Source organism: Colius striatus, chromosome 26, assembly GCF_028858725.1.
Source record: "Colius striatus isolate bColStr4 chromosome 26, bColStr4.1.hap1, whole genome shotgun sequence".
In the NCBI taxonomy this organism is placed as follows: domain Eukaryota; kingdom Metazoa; phylum Chordata; class Aves; order Coliiformes; family Coliidae; genus Colius; species Colius striatus.
Genome location: NC_084784.1, coordinates 3,477,419 through 3,493,791, shown reverse-complemented (window position 1 = coordinate 3,493,791; position 16,373 = coordinate 3,477,419). Strand labels below are relative to the sequence as shown.

Sequence of the window (16,373 nt, the reverse complement as noted above, 5' to 3'; positions counted from 1 at the left end):
TCCAAGCTTGGAGATGATTCCAGTTACCAGATCCACATCCAGCACCTTCTCTGTGCCAACCCCACAGATGAAATCTTTGCTCTGTGCCTCCAAGACCCCCCCTGCCTGCCCCACAGCCCTGCCTGGGGGGCTGCACCTCGCCAGAGCCGCCTTCTGCCTTGGCCAAGTGCAGAGTCCACGTGCTCCCAGCTCATCCCAACTAGTTGCAGGGCTTCTGCTGAACCAGCCAGATGAATCCAGTGGTCCTGGGGCTGGGAAATGGGCTCCTTTGGAGGTGGTGTTGGCTGGTGGCCGGGGCAGCGTGCGGCTGACTCAGCCGGTGAGTGGTGGATGCGTCTGCCTCATCCCTTCCCGTGGTCCCTGCTTTGCCAGGCAGACAAGACACACTCAAATCCTTGTGCTTGGACTGAATTTTATCTCTGTCACCTCCTGCAGAGCGCATCCAGCCGTGTTCCCATGGGCATCCCTCTCCTCATCCCTCTCCCCATCCCTCTCCTCATCCCTCTCCCCATCCCTCTCCTCATCCCTCAGCTGGGCTCTGCTGTGGCTGTGCTGCTCCCCAGGGCCCCGCTGATCCCTCCAGGCGAAGCACCTGCTCTTCCCCAGGACCAGAGGATGTTCCACTCCTCGTCCCACTCCCCAGCGCAGCCGGTTGAGGCCACCGAGCCCCGTTTTGTGCCGGGATGCAGCGGGTGCCGCAGCGAGCAGCGTGTGTGTGGAGGGGCAGCCTCATCTCTGAGAGGGGGGACGTGGGGCACACACAGCACACCCCATGTGGGACCCCAGGGCTGGCCAGTGGCACCTGGGCTGCAGGGGACACACACCAGGTCCTTGCTGAGTGCCTGGGGAGGGTTGGAACCCGGCACCATCTTCCTGGGGCTCTGCACTGCAGCTCCTTGTCGATGCCTTTTCCTCTCTGAGCCAGCTCCAGGCCGACTCGAGCTATTTGCAGTCTGGGTTTTGCTGTTGACTTAACTTTTCAGTCACTTGCATTTAATGTACCTTGGCAGGCCGACCTGCCAGCAGCAGCAGCAGCAGCAGCAGCAAACCTTCCCAGCGTTTCCTAACTGGGCTCAAACTTCTTGTTTTCTTCATCCTGGGCCTCTTATTTTGAGGAGGAAAAGTACAGGGTGGGCCCTGAGGCTTGTTTTGCTGGATGTTGCTCCGTTGTGTGAGGTTGGCTTTCCCCAGAGCAGTTACCAGCCATTTCTTAAGGCTAAATATAGCCTGACAATGTCCTTTCTTAGCCAGGGGAGCGGAGCAGAGAGAGCTGCAATCATGCAGATGCTTTGCAGGACCAGAGTCGGTCCCAGCACTGCTTGAAGTGAAGGGCTGGTGAGGTTGGCAGCTGAAGTGTTAGATAATGACCTTGCTGGCAGCTCGGTGCTCTGTGGCTGGACTGTGCTGACGGTGTGGCCGAGGGGAGGGCTGAGAAGAGCAGCCTCAGCTCCAGGAGGAGGGTGAGAACAGACCCGTAACGTGCAGGCTGAGGCAACTGCAGATGGCTGGGAGGGAGTCTAATTGAGTTGGAAGTTGCATCTTTAATTGAGTGGACTAATTAGCCTCTTGCATGATGCCGCTTCTGCACAGGAGACCGCGGGCGTTGTCGTGTCCCGGTGTGTGAGCTGCTGCTGGGCAGCTGAAGGATGAGCTGAATCACGGGCTGCAGGCTGGGGCAGGGCAGGGAACCCGCTGGGACGTTCTGCTGGACTCAGGGCCCCGGTGACCAAATACAGGAGGAAGGATTCCGGCTTGGGGGCAGAGAGCCTGCGGGGAGATGAAGCCTTTCCGAGCTGTCACCATGCTTCTCCCTTGCCCTGGCCTTGCCCTGGGGGTGTTTGGGTTTTGTTTGCCCTGGGCTGCCAGGCAAATTGTTGTTTTAATCCTCGGAGAGCTTTGACAGACGCATCAATCTCGTCCATTTACTGGAGCTGCTGCAGCTCTTTGTTCGCCGCCTGGGTCCTGGAGCCGCACAGCGACTCATTGTCACCGGGGAGAGCCCAACGGCGCTGTGCCCTGGCAGGATGGGCCCGGCCACGCTGCCTCAGGCTCTCTGGGGCTGAGCCCCTCTTGGTTGCCCCCTCTCAGCTTCCCTGCGGGGGAACAGCCCCTGGCACCCTGCGGCTGTGCCCGCTGGGTTGGGGGTTTCGTTCCCCCTTGGTGCGGTGCTTGGAGTGTGAATATCGTGGTGTCGAGGGTGGCACAGGCTGCAAATGCTCGTGTGACGCTGCAGCACCGCTCCCCACTGCCTGCCCTGACCCTCTCTCGCTCCTCAGGCTGCGGATCAGTTTGGCTGATGGTGGGGCAGCCTTTGCTCACCCGCCTCTGCGTGCCCACCACAGCTGCTCAGAGCAGCCCTGTCTTGGGACAAACGTGTTGCCTGGGCGTCGTTGGCTCGTCGTTGGCTGTTCCTGGCTTGGTGTGCAGCTGGCAGAGCGGCTCCAGCTGACACACATCACCTTCAGGGCATCTCTGACCCAGAGGGCAGAGGGATGCCGAAGCCCGTGGTGCTTGTGGCCACCTCATCCTCATCCCTCGGGCCTGAGGTTGGACTCTCCGGGCAGCTGGCGCGGGGAGGGGAGCTGGGAGAGGGCTGTGAAGGGTTTCCTCCCAGTGCTCAGCACCATGGGTGTTGTGGGGCCTTTATATTGTTTGGAAAAGGAAGCACTTGTGTTTAATACTTCCCGTGGCGGATGCTGCGGGGCACGGGGGGCCAGACGCTGCCTGGAGAGCGGTGCTGTGCCTGCAGCTCTGCCCCGGGGCCACCAGCTTCGCCCCTGAGCTGGGACCCACGGATCTCAGCTTATTTCTGGGGGGGAATTTCCTCCCCCCATTCCTGAAAGCAGCAGCTGGTGTGTCTGCAGGCTCCTGGCCTTGTCTGTGCTGGGGGACACGTGCCCTGCCTGCTCCTGGGGGCTGCTCCAGCGGGCTCCCCCCACTCAGCATCCCCGGGGCAGTGCCCACCCTGCAGCACCTCTTCCTGCTGCAGCCCCCCAACCACCAGCAGCCCTTCCAGGTCTCTTCTCTCAGCCCAGAGTGTGTTTTTCCCGTGGAACAGCAGATTTTAGGAGCCTGGAGCTGCCCTTACTTGCCAGCTTGCTCATCTCCTTCCCAGCAGCTCTGACACCCTCATCCCTTGAAACCCTCCTGGCCCAGCCCAGAGCCCTTTTGGCTGTGTAAAAACCTTTTAAGCTTCTATTTCTGCAACTTGCAGAAGGTAAAACCAGGCAAACGAGGAGCCTTGACCTGCAGGAACCTCCTTGGAGCATCCAGGCTGCCGTGGGACAGCAGTCCATGGCTGGTGGAGATGCCAAAGGGGTAGGGTAGTGTCTGGGACAGTGTCAGAGCAGACTTCAACATACTGGATTCCTCTTTAATCATCTTTTACCAGTTATAAACAGATGGGACATTTCACCATGCCAAAGATTGTTGTGTTGGGGTGGTTTTCTTTTCCCTTTACCTCTTAAAGCAGAGCTGAGTGAGTGATGCTGTGCAAAGCTGCCCCAGTCCCTTGGCCTGGTGCACTGGGCTCCTGTGATTTGCAGCCCCCACACACAGCTTCAGGGTTTGCTCTGTTGGATTCCCTCCTGCTCCAAGTCAGGAGTTGGGTAGTGGCTGTGGCTCCTGGGCACAGGGGATTGATCCCCCACACAGTGCCAATGCCACAGTGGCTGCTGGAATGGAGCAAGGGCAAGCTCCAGTGTGACCTTCTCGAGCCTCAGCGTTGTGCAGGATGCTGAGGTGCTGCAGCTCTGCAAAGCCACCTCAAAGCCACTGTAGGATGTGGCTTCCCAGAGTGTGCTGTGAGGCAAACCCCAGACCTTGCCGCTGTCCTGCACCCCAGGAGCTGCCGTGTGCCCTGTGCCTGGAACACACAGGCTGGCTGGGGCTGTGTCCTCGTGGGGTGCTCAGATTTGGCTTTTGGGGGCTGGGATGGGACTAGGTGATGGCCAAAAGCCCAGGAGCTCTGGCAGGAGTGGGGAAAGGACCGTAGCACTGGTTTGTGTGGACGTGGCACTATGGGTTGGGGTTTTTTCCCTTGAGGAGACCTTGAAATAGCAGCAGGTGGGGAAGGTGTGATGGATGGTGCAATGGCTCCCTGTCCTCCCACAGCTGGGAGATGCTCCTCACAGATGGGATGTGGTGGCTGGAGGTGGAGCCAGGTCTCCAGGTCTCTGGGTCCCCATCCTTGCTGCTCTCTGGCCCTGTGGGGGTCAGGATGGGCGAGCAAGGGGTTGGGGGCTGGAGGGGACCCCTGTGTGTGCACCCTGGTTGGGACCCTCATGGAGCTGGTGGGTCCCCATGGGATTGGGACCCTCAGGGGGCTGGTGGGTCCCCACAGGTCAGGGCTGTCCAGGCCACCTTGGCACGGGGGCTGCGTTCACACGGGCAGGTGGAGCAGCATCCAGAGGAGCTTCTCTGCTCGTCTGCACTGCTCAGGAATAAAAGTCCCTTTATGCTGCAATAATTAGTGTACTCAGAGCACGCTAATTATTCTGGGATAAAAGTGACTTTTATTCCAGCAGAGTGTCCTCTCAAAGGGCCCTTTCTGCCCGCTCCTGGGGCACAATAGCTGCTCTGCTCCTTTTCCCCATCTCAGACAAAGTCCTTATTTGCAAAGCCAGCGAAATTGAGTTGACTAATGAATTAAGGCCAATGGTTTTGGCCTGGCTCCAGCTCTTTGAAAGCCTTTGGCGAGCTGCTGCCCATCCTGGGCAGGAGGAAGAGCAGGCAGCACCCTCCTGCCCCGGCGAAGCCCCTGGGGCCGTGCTCCTGCAGCCTCCTGCCCCTGATTCAGCTGTCCAGATGAAATGCCTATTAATCTGGAAGGTGAAATTGCTTTATTGCACAAAGCAGGCGGGTCTCTGGAGGAAACCTTATCAGCTTTAGCCACAAGTCATAAATAACTGCCTCTGGTGCAGAACACTACGCTGTGTTTGGGTTCCCAGTCGCTGGGGGTATAAACACCCCCCTTGTTACTGCTAGAATAAATACAGGGAGTTAACCTTTGGGGCAAGTAGGGAAGGTGAGGAGACCTCTGCAGCAGCCTCCTGGGGTTGGGGAGGAGGTCTCTTGCCCCCTCCTCATCCCTTCTCTGGGGTAGGAACAGGGCTGGCCCTGGCAGGGGGTGGGCACAGGGCATCCCCCAGCAGGGCTGGCTGCTGGCCAGGGCTGGCTGCAGCTCGTCCAACTGCACCCAGAGGACTTAAACCCCCTTTTTTTCTCTTGGCTGCAAATGCTTTTTTGGTTTTGCTTTTTTCCCCCGCATTTAAATTGCAGATAAGCTGCAAAAAAAAGAGAAAGAACTCAAAAAAGCAGGATTCTTCCTTGAAACACCCAGCGCTGCGTGGCTGGAGCCTCCCCCCTGCCCCTCCCCACCACGCTCGGGATGATCAAGCTCTCTCTTTCTCTCTCTGTCTCTTTTTTCTCCCCCCCTCTCCTCTCCCTGTTCTGGAAACGCTGTGGATTCGTTTCATCTGGTTCCATCTCCTGCCATTTTTCAGCTCATTCTTCTGTGGACCTCTCCATGGGGCCGGAGGCAGGAGGGGGATGAGGAGGTGGTGGGGGGGTGTGTGTGTGGGGGGGGAATCACACTCCAGCACAAACCTCCCAGCTTCTGAATTTGGTTTAAAATGCAAATCTTTTCCCTTTTCCCCTCCTCTCTTTCCTTTTCTTTCCCCCTTTTTTTAATGCATTTCATGTGAGGGCGGAGGAGCTGCCAGAGGAGCTGCCAGAGGAGCTGCCAGAGGAGCCCAGGGAGCGGGAGGGGAAGGGGCTGGGAGGGATTTTGGGGGGGCTGGGGGGAGCAGCACATTCCTCTCAGCGCCTCCAGATTTCCTGATGCGTGTTTGCATTTAAATTGTCCCCCCCAGCCCTCCCCCTCCTGCTCCTGGGTGCTGTCAGGGATGGAACCAGCTCTTGGGAGCCACGATATTATTTTATTCCCTCTCTCCCCCCCTCCCCAACCCCCCCTGCTGGGGATGGATGCTCTTGGGCAGCCTCCATCTTCCATCTCTTGCCTTAGGGATGTGTTCTCCCATCCATCATCCCTCTGGCCTTGCTCTTCCCTCCCCTCTCTTCCTTTGTCTGAGCTGGGGGGGCAGCGAGGGCGGGTTCTGTGGCTGATGGAAACCTCGGGCTGGTGATGTCAGAGCTGTGCTGGGACAGACCCTGAGGTGCCAGGGCATCTCTGTCCATCCCTGCCCAGGGGACAATCCCTGCCCTGCTCCTGCTGCCACCCCAGGGCTGAGCCCAGCCAGGCTGCCCTTTGCTTCTCGCCCCCCTGGGCACGCTGCTGGCTCCTGTCCAGCTGCTGTAGATGATTCCTCCCAGGGCTTTGGATGGAGCCCATCCCCTGTCACTCCTGGTGACGGCCCCAACCCAGGACAGACAGACAGGAGCTTGCAGCTGGTTCCCAGGAGCATCCTCCCATCAGATCAGGGCAGATGAGCAGGAGCCAGAGATGATGAAGCAGGAAAAGCACCGGGATGTGCTGACTCAGCACCCAAAGCCGGGGCTGGGGGTTCTCCCTGTGCTCTGCTTGGGTTGGGTCTTTGGTGACGTTTTCAACTTGGTGTTTCCATAAGCCAGTTGAGTTGTAGAAGCTGGTTCAGGAGCCCTCCAGCCTGAACCTCAGCCCTCAGCCTCAGTCAGGGGCTTTTCCATCCTGAGCGTTTCCTCTGAACGGCACAAAGGTCTCTGGCAAAGAGGAAACAGCCTCTTCTGCTCCCAGTTACCTTTGCAAGCCTGATGCCTCGTGCTTTAGATGCAACAGGGAGACTGAAAGGGAAAAGAGAGAGTGGGGCAATTAAAAAAAGTGCATTTGAAAGTCAATATTTACTGAGCAATTGGATGGGCCCCTCCCCCGGGCCGGGGCACATACCTGCGGCTGCTCTGCAGGGAAAGGCCACGGCACAGCAACGTCATTCATGGCAGATCTGGTTTGAATCTTCCCCTTTTCCAGGGGGACCAGAGGGAAGAATTGCAAAAATGCATTTGAACTGTTTAGAGGTCTTGTGTTTAAAAGCAAAGCAAACAAATAAGCTTTCCTTTCCCCCTGCCCTCGCGCCTCCCAAGCTTAGGGGTTGTTGTTTCAAACGCTGCCGTTGCCCCTGGTCTGGATTTGTGGAGCCAGAGGAGCTGGCAAATTTACTCTAGTCATCAGCTCGCAAACTCTGCACAAGCTTCTGCTCTGGGCCCTGCCCCTGGAGGGATTTGGGGTTTCAGCATCAGCATCACAGCTTCTGGTACCAAGTCCTGGGCTCCTGGCTCAAGGGAGGGTTGTGTGTGCCGCCGTTTCTGGCCTGTGGCTGCAGAGAAACTGGGAAACGAGTCCCCAAAGCCCAGAAAAGGGATTAAACACTTCTCTTTTTTGCCTCCCCTCCTTGAAACTGTAAAGACAAAGGTTGGATGATGTGGGGGAGAAAAGTGAAAGGATGACTCTGTGTTTGTGTGTGTGATTAACTGGGTGACTCAGCCCATCTTCCAGCAGTGGGACTTGGGGCCATGGGACTTGGTGCCAGTGGGGGGAGGTCTGCAGGGTCACGGACTGGGCTGTTACTGGGGAGAGTGGCCTTGGAGCTGTGGCATGCTCCAGTCAAGGGATGTCTGGAGAGCTGGGTCGACAGAGAGGTTGAAAACGTGCTGTTCCAGCTGGCTGCCGGGACAGGCTCTGCCCCAGGAGAGGCAATTAGCCAAAAGAGGCCAAAATTGGACAGAATGAGATAAGTAGGAGCAGAGCAGCTCGTGGCAGCGGCTTCCCCCGCGCCTTGGCCTGTGTTCAGCCGCCTCGGTGTGCGCTGGCACGTGGTGCTGAGCTCGCCAGGGCCGGCGCTCACGGGTGCCACCTTGGCTCGTACCCACTGCTCTGAGGCTTGGTGGCTTCTGCCCTCGGGGACAGCCTGGCAGGTCTTTGTGCACATGTGCAGTGTTGGGAGCTGGGAGCATCCTCGGGGCTCGCTCACCACCAGCTCCCCGCTGCTGGCTGCCGGGACTGAGCCCGTGTGCCCGGAGGGAGCAGTGGGACGGGCTGCCCAGAGCCGTCCCAAACCCAACCGGATGAGTTCCTGTGTGACCTGCTCCGGGTGGTCCTGCTGTGCACTGGCTGAGCTCCCCGTGTCCCTCCCAGCCCTTGGGATGATGCTGAGGCTTTGGGTGCGGGCTGAGCCCGGCTCTGCCTGCAGGAGGTGTGTGCCTTGGCAGGCTGTGTGAGTGTGGAGGGGGTAGCTGGGGACGGAGGCCTGGGAGGAATGTGGAGTGCATTTATTTTTCTCCTTCTCGTGCTTTCTTTCCCCCCCCCCCTCCAGAAACATCTGTTTTGCAAATCATGCTCATTCCAGCCCGTATTTATGGGCAGCGCGGTTTCCTTCGCGAAGCAGCGGCCGGCCGCCTCCTCCTGAGCAGGGGAGGAGCAGCTGGGCTGAGGAGCAGAGCTTGGCTTGCTCAGGCCAGGAGCTCTTTCATATTTCTGGTGCCTTCCTTCCAGCCTGTCTGAGGTTTTTGTGCCGTGCAGTGAAGGTAACGTGGCTTCTGCTCCAGGTGAAGCCCTCACCGGCCTCCCGAAACGGCCCCTTCACAGCGCCGGCGTCTTGCTGTAGGCAGAACCCAAATGTGTCTGGTTGTGTGTGTAACAGCCCTGTTCTGCAGCCCACTGCACGCCCCTGCGAGCCTCGGGGTGCTGGTGGGATGGAGCAGGGATGGAGCTGAGCTCCCAGTCCCCAGCCCGCCTGGGAGGGCTCTGCTGGGGCATCAGCTCGCAGCTGGGCACGCTGGAGGAGCGTTTCCTCTCTTGCACCCAAAGAGCCTTTTTCTGGCCATTTTTTAGTGCAATTTGTTTTCTCCTCCAGCCTCTTTGAGTTACTTTTTAAGCAGGAATGAGTCTGATGAGGAGGGGCTGAGGGAATGGGGGTGTGGAGGCTGGAGAAGAGGAGGGTGAGAGGGGGGACAGGAGCTGGGGGTCGGGCTCTGCTCCTGAGTGACAGGAGGAAAGGGGCTGGAGTTGCCCCAGGGGAGGTTGAGGCTGGAGCTGAGGGAGAGTTTTTCCCCCTGAGAGGGGTGTCAGCCCTGAGCCAGGCTGCCCAGGGAGCTGGGGCAGTGCCCAGCCCTGGAGGGACCCCAAAGCCGTGGGGTGAGGTGCTGAGGACTCAGTGCTGGGCTGGGCAGGATGAGGGCACGGGGGGACTCCAGGAGCTTCAGGGGCTTTGCCACTGGTTGTGTGAGCAGGGATCTCTCCTGGCTGCCACAGAGGGCTGTGTTTTGGGCTGCTGGCTCTCCCAGCTGCCCTGGCCCCGCTCTGAGCCCACCATTGTGAGCTGCATGAAGGGCTCTTTATTCTCGGGGCTGCAGCCGGAGCTCAGCTCTCCGCTCCCGTCGCTGCTGCGGCCGCGCAGCCCTCGCCAGGGAAGTTGGCTCCGTGTGAAGGCTGCATTAACAGACACCTCCTCTCATTGTCCACCTGGCACTGAGGCATCTCCACACTCACTCTGGGGCCATTTAACTGGCTGGGAACACGCTGTGCAGGAACAGAAAGCGCCGTGGGGTTGCCGAGGAGCCTGGAGAGGGAGGTGATGCCCTTCCCTCCCTGCACCGGCCACGGCAGCTCAGCTCCGGAGGAGGCGAGGCCTCGTGCCTGTCCTTGGCATGGTGCAAGGGGATGCTTGGTGGTTTCAGTTGGGTTTGGGTCTGGCTTTACGTGCCCTGAGGTGGTGAGGAGTGGCAGGAGCCTCCCTGTGCTGGGGGAAGGACTGAGCTGGAGCACCGCTGGGCTGGTGTGAGCAGGGTGGTGTGTCCCTGGGGGTAGTTTTCCTTGAGGAGACACATGTGCAGCCTGGCAAAGGGTGTGAGAGGGAGGTTTCAGTGCTTGGAAGAAGCCCCAGCGTGTTCTGCTGCTGCTCAGCTCCGGTGCAGGCACAGCCAGCTCTGTGAGATGTCCCCCAGGGCTCAGTCTGTGCTCTTTAACCTCTTGGTCAATGGTCTGGATGAGGGCATCGAGGGCACCCTCAGTTCATGGATGATATGAAGCTAGGTGAGAGTGTAGATCTGTGTGAGGGCAGGAAGGGTCTTCAGGGGGCCCTGGCAAGGCTGGAGCCATGGGTTGAAGGCAATGGGATGAGGTTGCCCAAGGGCAAGTCCACCCCAAGCCCAGGCAGAGCTCCAGGCTGGGGCAGAGGGGCTGAAAGTGCCTGGGGGGGGTTGATGCCAGGGGCTGAACAGGAGCCAGCAGCATGCCCAGAGGGGCAAGGAGCATATGCATGCAGGTACTTTGGGATGACACCTTGCAGTGAGGGACCAATCTTTTCATGCTGCTGGTGCCTCTCTGCTCCAGGACCAATGTCTCCAGGACAAAACAAGATCCTACCCTGGCTCTGGTTCCTCCTCCTTAGACACAATCCCCCAGGGCCTTGGGCGACTGGGATGGAGCAGCAGGCTGGGAACCACTTGCCAGGGCTTTGCCCTCTTGTAGGTGTGCTCAGTCCCCTTTGGGGCAGGAGGCAGGGGCAAAGGGGCTGGGAGCTGAGCTTGAGCAGGGGCAGAGGCTGGGCACTGTGCCCGGCACTGGCTACAGGGTTGCAGCAGCCCTGGGTCACTCTGTGGCTGTGGGAGATGTGGGAGGATGAGGGAGAGCAGGAAATCCAAGGGAGTGTTGGTTCTTTGCTGTGGTTTTCTTAATGAATCTCGCCTTTGGTTGGCTTGTGGCTGGGAGATGGAGGCGGGAGAAGAGCTGCTCGGGGAAGAGGGGGCGGCAGAGCTGGTGTCGGAGGAGAGCTGCTGCAGCCTGTCCCCCTCTGCCGCGGCCCACGGGAGGAAGGGGCCAGGCTTGGTTTCCAACTCATCTCTCACATCAAGAAGGTGTTTGTGAGTGTGTGGGGGGAGGTGGAGGAGGAGGCATCTGCTCAGAACCGGGGATGTTTGATCCGTTTTGGTACGTCCAGTCTCCGTCCTGGTTGCACTGAGCTCCCCGGCGGCGTGCCCAGCCTTTCCCTCTGAGCAGCAGCCCCAACTCTACCCATGCTGCTGCTTTAAAGACAGAAGGGAAGAGAGGTTTGTGGGAGGTGAGACTCTTCCATCAAACCACATGACATCAAACAAAAGCCCTCTTGCAGGGCTGAGGAATAATTAGTGTCGTTGCATGGTGGGGAGGGTTTCTTCCCACCCCGTAGGATCTGGGATCTGCACTGGGGACTGGATCTTCTCCATCCTCCTCCCTCTCAGCATCCCTGCTGCACTGTGGCATTTCCTGCTCGTGGCAGGGGCTGGAGAGCAGTCCTGGCACCTTCCTTGCCTGGCACTTTCCCTGCCTGGTGGCAGGAGCTGGAGTGTGAGCAGGGTCACGGGGTGCGTGGAACAGGCTCCTGCCCGGTGCAGCTGCAGCCAGGGGGGTGCAGAGACCCCCCACCATGGGCTGAGCCGAAAGTGAAGCGGCTCCTTGGATCAGGGAGCTGAGCAGAAAGCTAGGACTGACACAAGAGGGACGTTTAGGGGGTTGTGTGAGGTCACTTTTGCTCTTTACAGATGTGTAGAGACCTTCCCACTGCAGCCTCTGCTTGGGGGAGGGTGTGCAGAGACCCTCTTGCAATGACCCCTGATGCAACCTCTGCTTGAGGGAGGGTGTGCAGAGACCCTCCCTGTTACAGCCTCTGCTCGGGGGGCTGTGCAGAGACCCCCTCATTGCAACCTTTGGTTGGGGAGCTGTGCAGAGACCCCCTCATTGCAACCTCTGCTCAGGGGGCTGTGCAGAGACCCCCTCATTGCAACCTCTGCTTGGGGGGCTGTGCAGAGACCCTCTTGCACTGACCCCTGATTCAGCCTCAGCTCGGGGGGCTGTGCAGTGACCCCCCCATTCCCCACCCTTCCCTCTCCCTGTGTGTGTGTGTCCTGAGCACAGGATGGATGACAAACCCAACCTGCTGCTGCTGTCCTTGTGATTTAAAAATGTTCCTTTTTAATTTGCTCTCATTTGGGTTTTCTTATGGTGGTTTTTTTCTTTTTGCTCCCTGTTTTTTCCTGTCTAGCATCGAAAACAAACCGCCCCTGGCTCCCAGGAGCTAATTCATCCCAGCTAAATGATGGTTACAATCTGTTGGCTCGTCGTGGATGTCGCTTCCCCTCCCCTCCCGCTGTAATTAACGCTTCACTTTAAATCTTCTCCTTTCCTTAGGGGAGAGCTTGATGGATCTGATGCCAGCCCCAAAACTTTTGCTCGAACCATTAAGGGAGAAATCAAACCAAAATCAATCTGACCCTTGAATTTAATCTGGTTTTCGGTTGTTTTCGCTTTGGTTTCGTTTCCACTTGAATAACTTGGGGGAAGAAGCTGACTGTTGTTTGTGATCATTGTTTCTTCTCTCACCCAGCACCGAAGACTTGTAGCCCCAAACAGTTTGCATGCAAAGATCAGATCACGTGCATATCTAAGGGCTGGCGCTGTGACGGGGAGAAGGACTGTCCGGATGGCTCGGATGAAGCACCTGAGATATGTATGTATGCCCCTCCTTCCTCCCCCACCTCCTGCTGCTTTTGTTACCTCCATTCTCTCCTTGCACCGTCCTTCCTCCACTGGCAGAGTGGTAACCACTGGATCTCCCTCAGTTTCTCTCCTTGGGGCTGGGGGGAGGGTGGGTGCTGAACCATCCATCCGTCCATCTGTCCGTCCTGTTGTGTCCGTAGCTGCTGCTCTGGGGTGGGACCCACCGAGACCAAAACAGCCTCCAGGGATTGGGATATCACTGGTTTGCTCTGTATTTCCATTGGAAATTGATCCCCATGAGGAAGGCAGAGCCCTGGGCGTGAGCTTCACAGTCACAGAGGTTGGGGTTGGTAAAGTCCCTGAAGCTGGAGTCAACCCCCTGCCCTCACCCTGCCCAGCCCAGCTCTGACCCCCAGCACCTCACCCCAGGGCTTTGGGGTCCCTCCAGGGCTGGGCACTGCCCCAGCTCCCTGGGCAGCCTGGCACAGGGCTGACACCCCTCTCAGGGAAACAGTTCTGCCTCAGCTCCAGCCTCAACCTCCCCAGCACCGGGGTGATTTATTTCTTAAGGCAAAGTGGTGATACAACCGTCCCCTCTGTGGGAGGAACCGGGGGGCTGGGCTGGGCTGTCTGACCCCAGTCAGTCAGCAGAGCCCTGGAGAATTACCATGGGAGGACTCAGAGGCCCTTCCCCAGCTGGAAGAAACCCGTCCCCACTGACCTGTTCCGTTTGCAGCGTGGGGCTGGGCTCGTCTCACCCCCCCTCCCCATCCACAGCGGCGTGTGGCTGGGTGACAGGCCCCTTGGATGCTTTTCCCTCATCCTCTTCCTCCTCCTTTATCACTCTGAAGGCAGCTGCTGGGAGCTCAGGTGGTGCTGGTTCCAGTCTGGCCAGGCTCTTGCCTGTGCCTTTCCCGTGGGCTATGAATGGAGGCTCCCGCCTGCTCCTGCCCACTCCTCCTCGCTTCTGCCTGTTCCCTCTCATCGCTGCCTGCTCACTCCTGCCTGTTCCTGTTCATTCTTGCCTGCTCCTGCTTCTTCTTGCCCAGTCCTGCCCAGTCCTGCCTGGTTCTGCTCCCTCCTCCTCTTTCCTCCCTGCTCCTGCCCAGCCTCAGGAGTGGAGCCCGACCTGTCAGCACCCTCAGGGCCCAGATCCCTCTATCTCCTGGGTTGCCAGGCGAGCTTTTCTCACGCCACTTCGGCACCGGGGGCTTCCAGCAGGCTCTCATCCTCCTTCCTTATCTTTTTGGCAGGGAGAGAATGACTTTTATCCCTCTTCTTTAATCTCTTTCTGAAGCCCAGGCTGGAGGCTCAGCTCCTGCACGCTGCCTGCTGCACCCTTTCACGCCCTGGCAGCACCACGGGGTTGTTTACATTGCACTAATGGACTCGTGTCACAGTCTCTTGAAATGCCATCTATTATGTGTGAGGTTTTTCCTCCCTGGGGAATCCTTTTAAGTATTTGCTGGCCGTGCTCTCTGCTGTTAGCTGAGCATAGGAGGAGTTCCCTTTCCCAGCTCGCTGCTGTGTCTGCGAGTGCCTCGTTCCTGGGTCTTGCCCACTCAGTTGGTTTTTCACTCCCTTGGAGCTTTCCTGGGTTGAGGGACAAAAAAAACCCCTTGGATGAGAGCCTCCATGCTGCTGCAAGTGAAGGGATGAGGGGCTCTGAGAAGTGCTGTGGCTGAGCCGTGGCTGTCTGGCTGCTGCATCCCGACTGGCCCCGTGCCTGGAGCTCAGCCGAGTGCCCCGGCCAGGATGGGCTGTGCTGGTGAGCAGGGGAGCTGAGCTGCTGGCCCGTGATCTGTGGGTCCTGAGCTGGGGAGGAACAAGCCCAGCACCAGGCCAGGCTGGGGCTGACCTGCTGCAGAGCAGCTCTGGGACAGGGACCTGGCAGTGGGTCTGTGGCCTTCGGTGGCTTGGAAGCTTGTGAGGATTCAAACGTTCCACCAGCCCAAGGGTTCAGACCTCAGATCCTTGTCTTTGGCCCTTCCCTGGCTCTGGCCTGGCCCTGCTGGGGTTGGGACACGACTTGAGCCATGCCACTGGCTGCAAAGCCTCTGCTCTCCCCTTCCTTCCAGAGGGCTGAGTGGGACCATCCCACTCCCAGCTCCTGCCCCTCATTGCATTGCCCCATTAGCTCTGTCTCTTTGAGCTGTTGCCAAATCCACTCCAGGCTGCATTTACAGGAGGAGGAATTGCTTTTCTCTTTCCCTCCTCCTGGGGTGGGTTTTTTTTGGGCCAAGTGTTTTTTAGAGGTTAAACATTCCTGTCTAATTCAGCTCCTTGGGGTGTACCACAGCCTTGTCACATGTAATATATTGGCTCATTTATTACCGTGCCAACACAGTCAAAAGCAAACAAAGTGGCTTGTAGATTAAGCCTGCCCTGTTTGTGATAAGTAGTTTGATCCAGGCTCTTTGCAGGGGAATAATGGCCATGGCAGATCAGTTCTGAGTGATGAACTGTGAGCTTTATCCCAGCGCCTGCGTTCTCTTGGCCCGTGTATTGGTACGACTTCATTAACCCAGAGTCTGCAATTACCTGGAGCCCAGACAGTGCTGCTGCTCAGCCCTCTGTGCAAAACAAGGCCTGTGGAGCAGCACCTGGCAGGGTTCTGGGAATCATCTCTGGGTGCCCTGGGTTGGGAAGAGGAGAAACACACGTCCCTGATGGCTGTGGCGAGCCTGGGAGTCCTGACCCCCGAATCCCCCATCCCAGAGGAGCCCGTTGCCCCAGTGCCAAGCCAGTTGGCTGACTGGAAGCACACTGGGACGTGTTTGATGCAGCCTGTGTGCATCTGGCAGCTGGAGCCTGTTAGATTCCCATGCTTCAGGCACCTCTTGTGTGTCAGCAGCGTTGGTCACAACACAAACTGGGCAGGAGGAAGAGGATGGAGTTTGCACCCTGGAGGGTTGGGAACCTTCCTGCAAAGCCCAGTGGCTGTGTGCTCTTAGCAGGGGGTTTTTCCTGGGCTGCTGCTGCTGTGGGCATCCCCAGTCTGTGCCCACGAGAGCTGCAGCATGCCAAGGCTGCACCGTGGCTGCTCCAGCGTTTCCTGGTGCACTTTGGTCCTGCAGAGGCTTTGGTGTGTGTGGGAAAGGTGGAGGAGAAACCCAGGAGGGAAATGTCAGCCTGGGCAGGGCTGAGGGCTGAAGAGGACCACAGGGTTGGAGTCAGCAGGTCCTTCTCCAAACTCCCCTCAGCCCTTGCCCAGCAGAGTGAGATGGGCTCCTCCACCCTCGCCCTCCTCTGCCACTGGCACGAGCCCTGTGTGTCCCCAGGGCAGTTCCCCCTCAGCTGCCTCCTGTGGAAGCCTCAGCCTGAACTGGAGATAGTGACTACTGGTTGGAATCCATCATCTTAAAGGTCTTTTCCAACCATAACTATGGTCTGATTCTAAGGCTCCATCTGAGAGCAGCCCCCCCCAGGCTTCAGCCTCTGTCTGCTGTTGCTGCTGTGTGCTGCAGGCAGGGGCTGGGCACAGGGCTGGCCCTGGGGTGGTGAGAGATCACACAGTCGTGGCAATGCTTTGGTTGGAAGAGACCTTTAAGCTCAGAGAGTCCAACCACTGACCCCACACTGCCAAACCCACCACCAACCCAAACCCATGGCCCTCAGCAGCTCAGCTGATGCCTGCAGAGGTGTCAGTGGTGACTCCACAGCCTCCCTGAGCCAGGGCTGCTTCGCTCTCACAGCACAGACCTTTGTCCTCGTGTTTAAAAGGAACTTCCTTGTGTTCCAGTCTATGTCCATCACCCCTTGTCCTGTCAGTGGACACTACAGGAAGGTGTCCCCTCATCCTGACACCCACCCTTTGGGTGCTTAGTGACATCCCCCTGAGCTCAGCCTTCTCCAGGCTCAGCAGCCCCTTTCCTCCTCACACACGTGTTCCATCCCCTCAGCATCC

At 58.5% G+C, this 16,373-nt stretch overlaps 1 protein-coding gene across 5 annotated transcripts in view; it reads left to right on the top strand.

The window, feature by feature from the left end:
* LRP1 (LDL receptor related protein 1) overlaps positions 1-16,373 on the top strand; it is a 90,947-nt gene that overhangs the window by 4,465 nt on the left and 70,109 nt on the right. For all 5 annotated transcript variants that reach the window (XM_062015386.1, XM_062015384.1, XM_062015385.1 and 2 more), the window contains exon 2: positions 12,354-12,476. In XM_062015386.1, the coding sequence (XP_061871370.1) occupies positions 12,354-12,476 (123 nt within the window). The remainder of the gene's footprint in view (positions 1-12,353; positions 12,477-16,373) is intronic.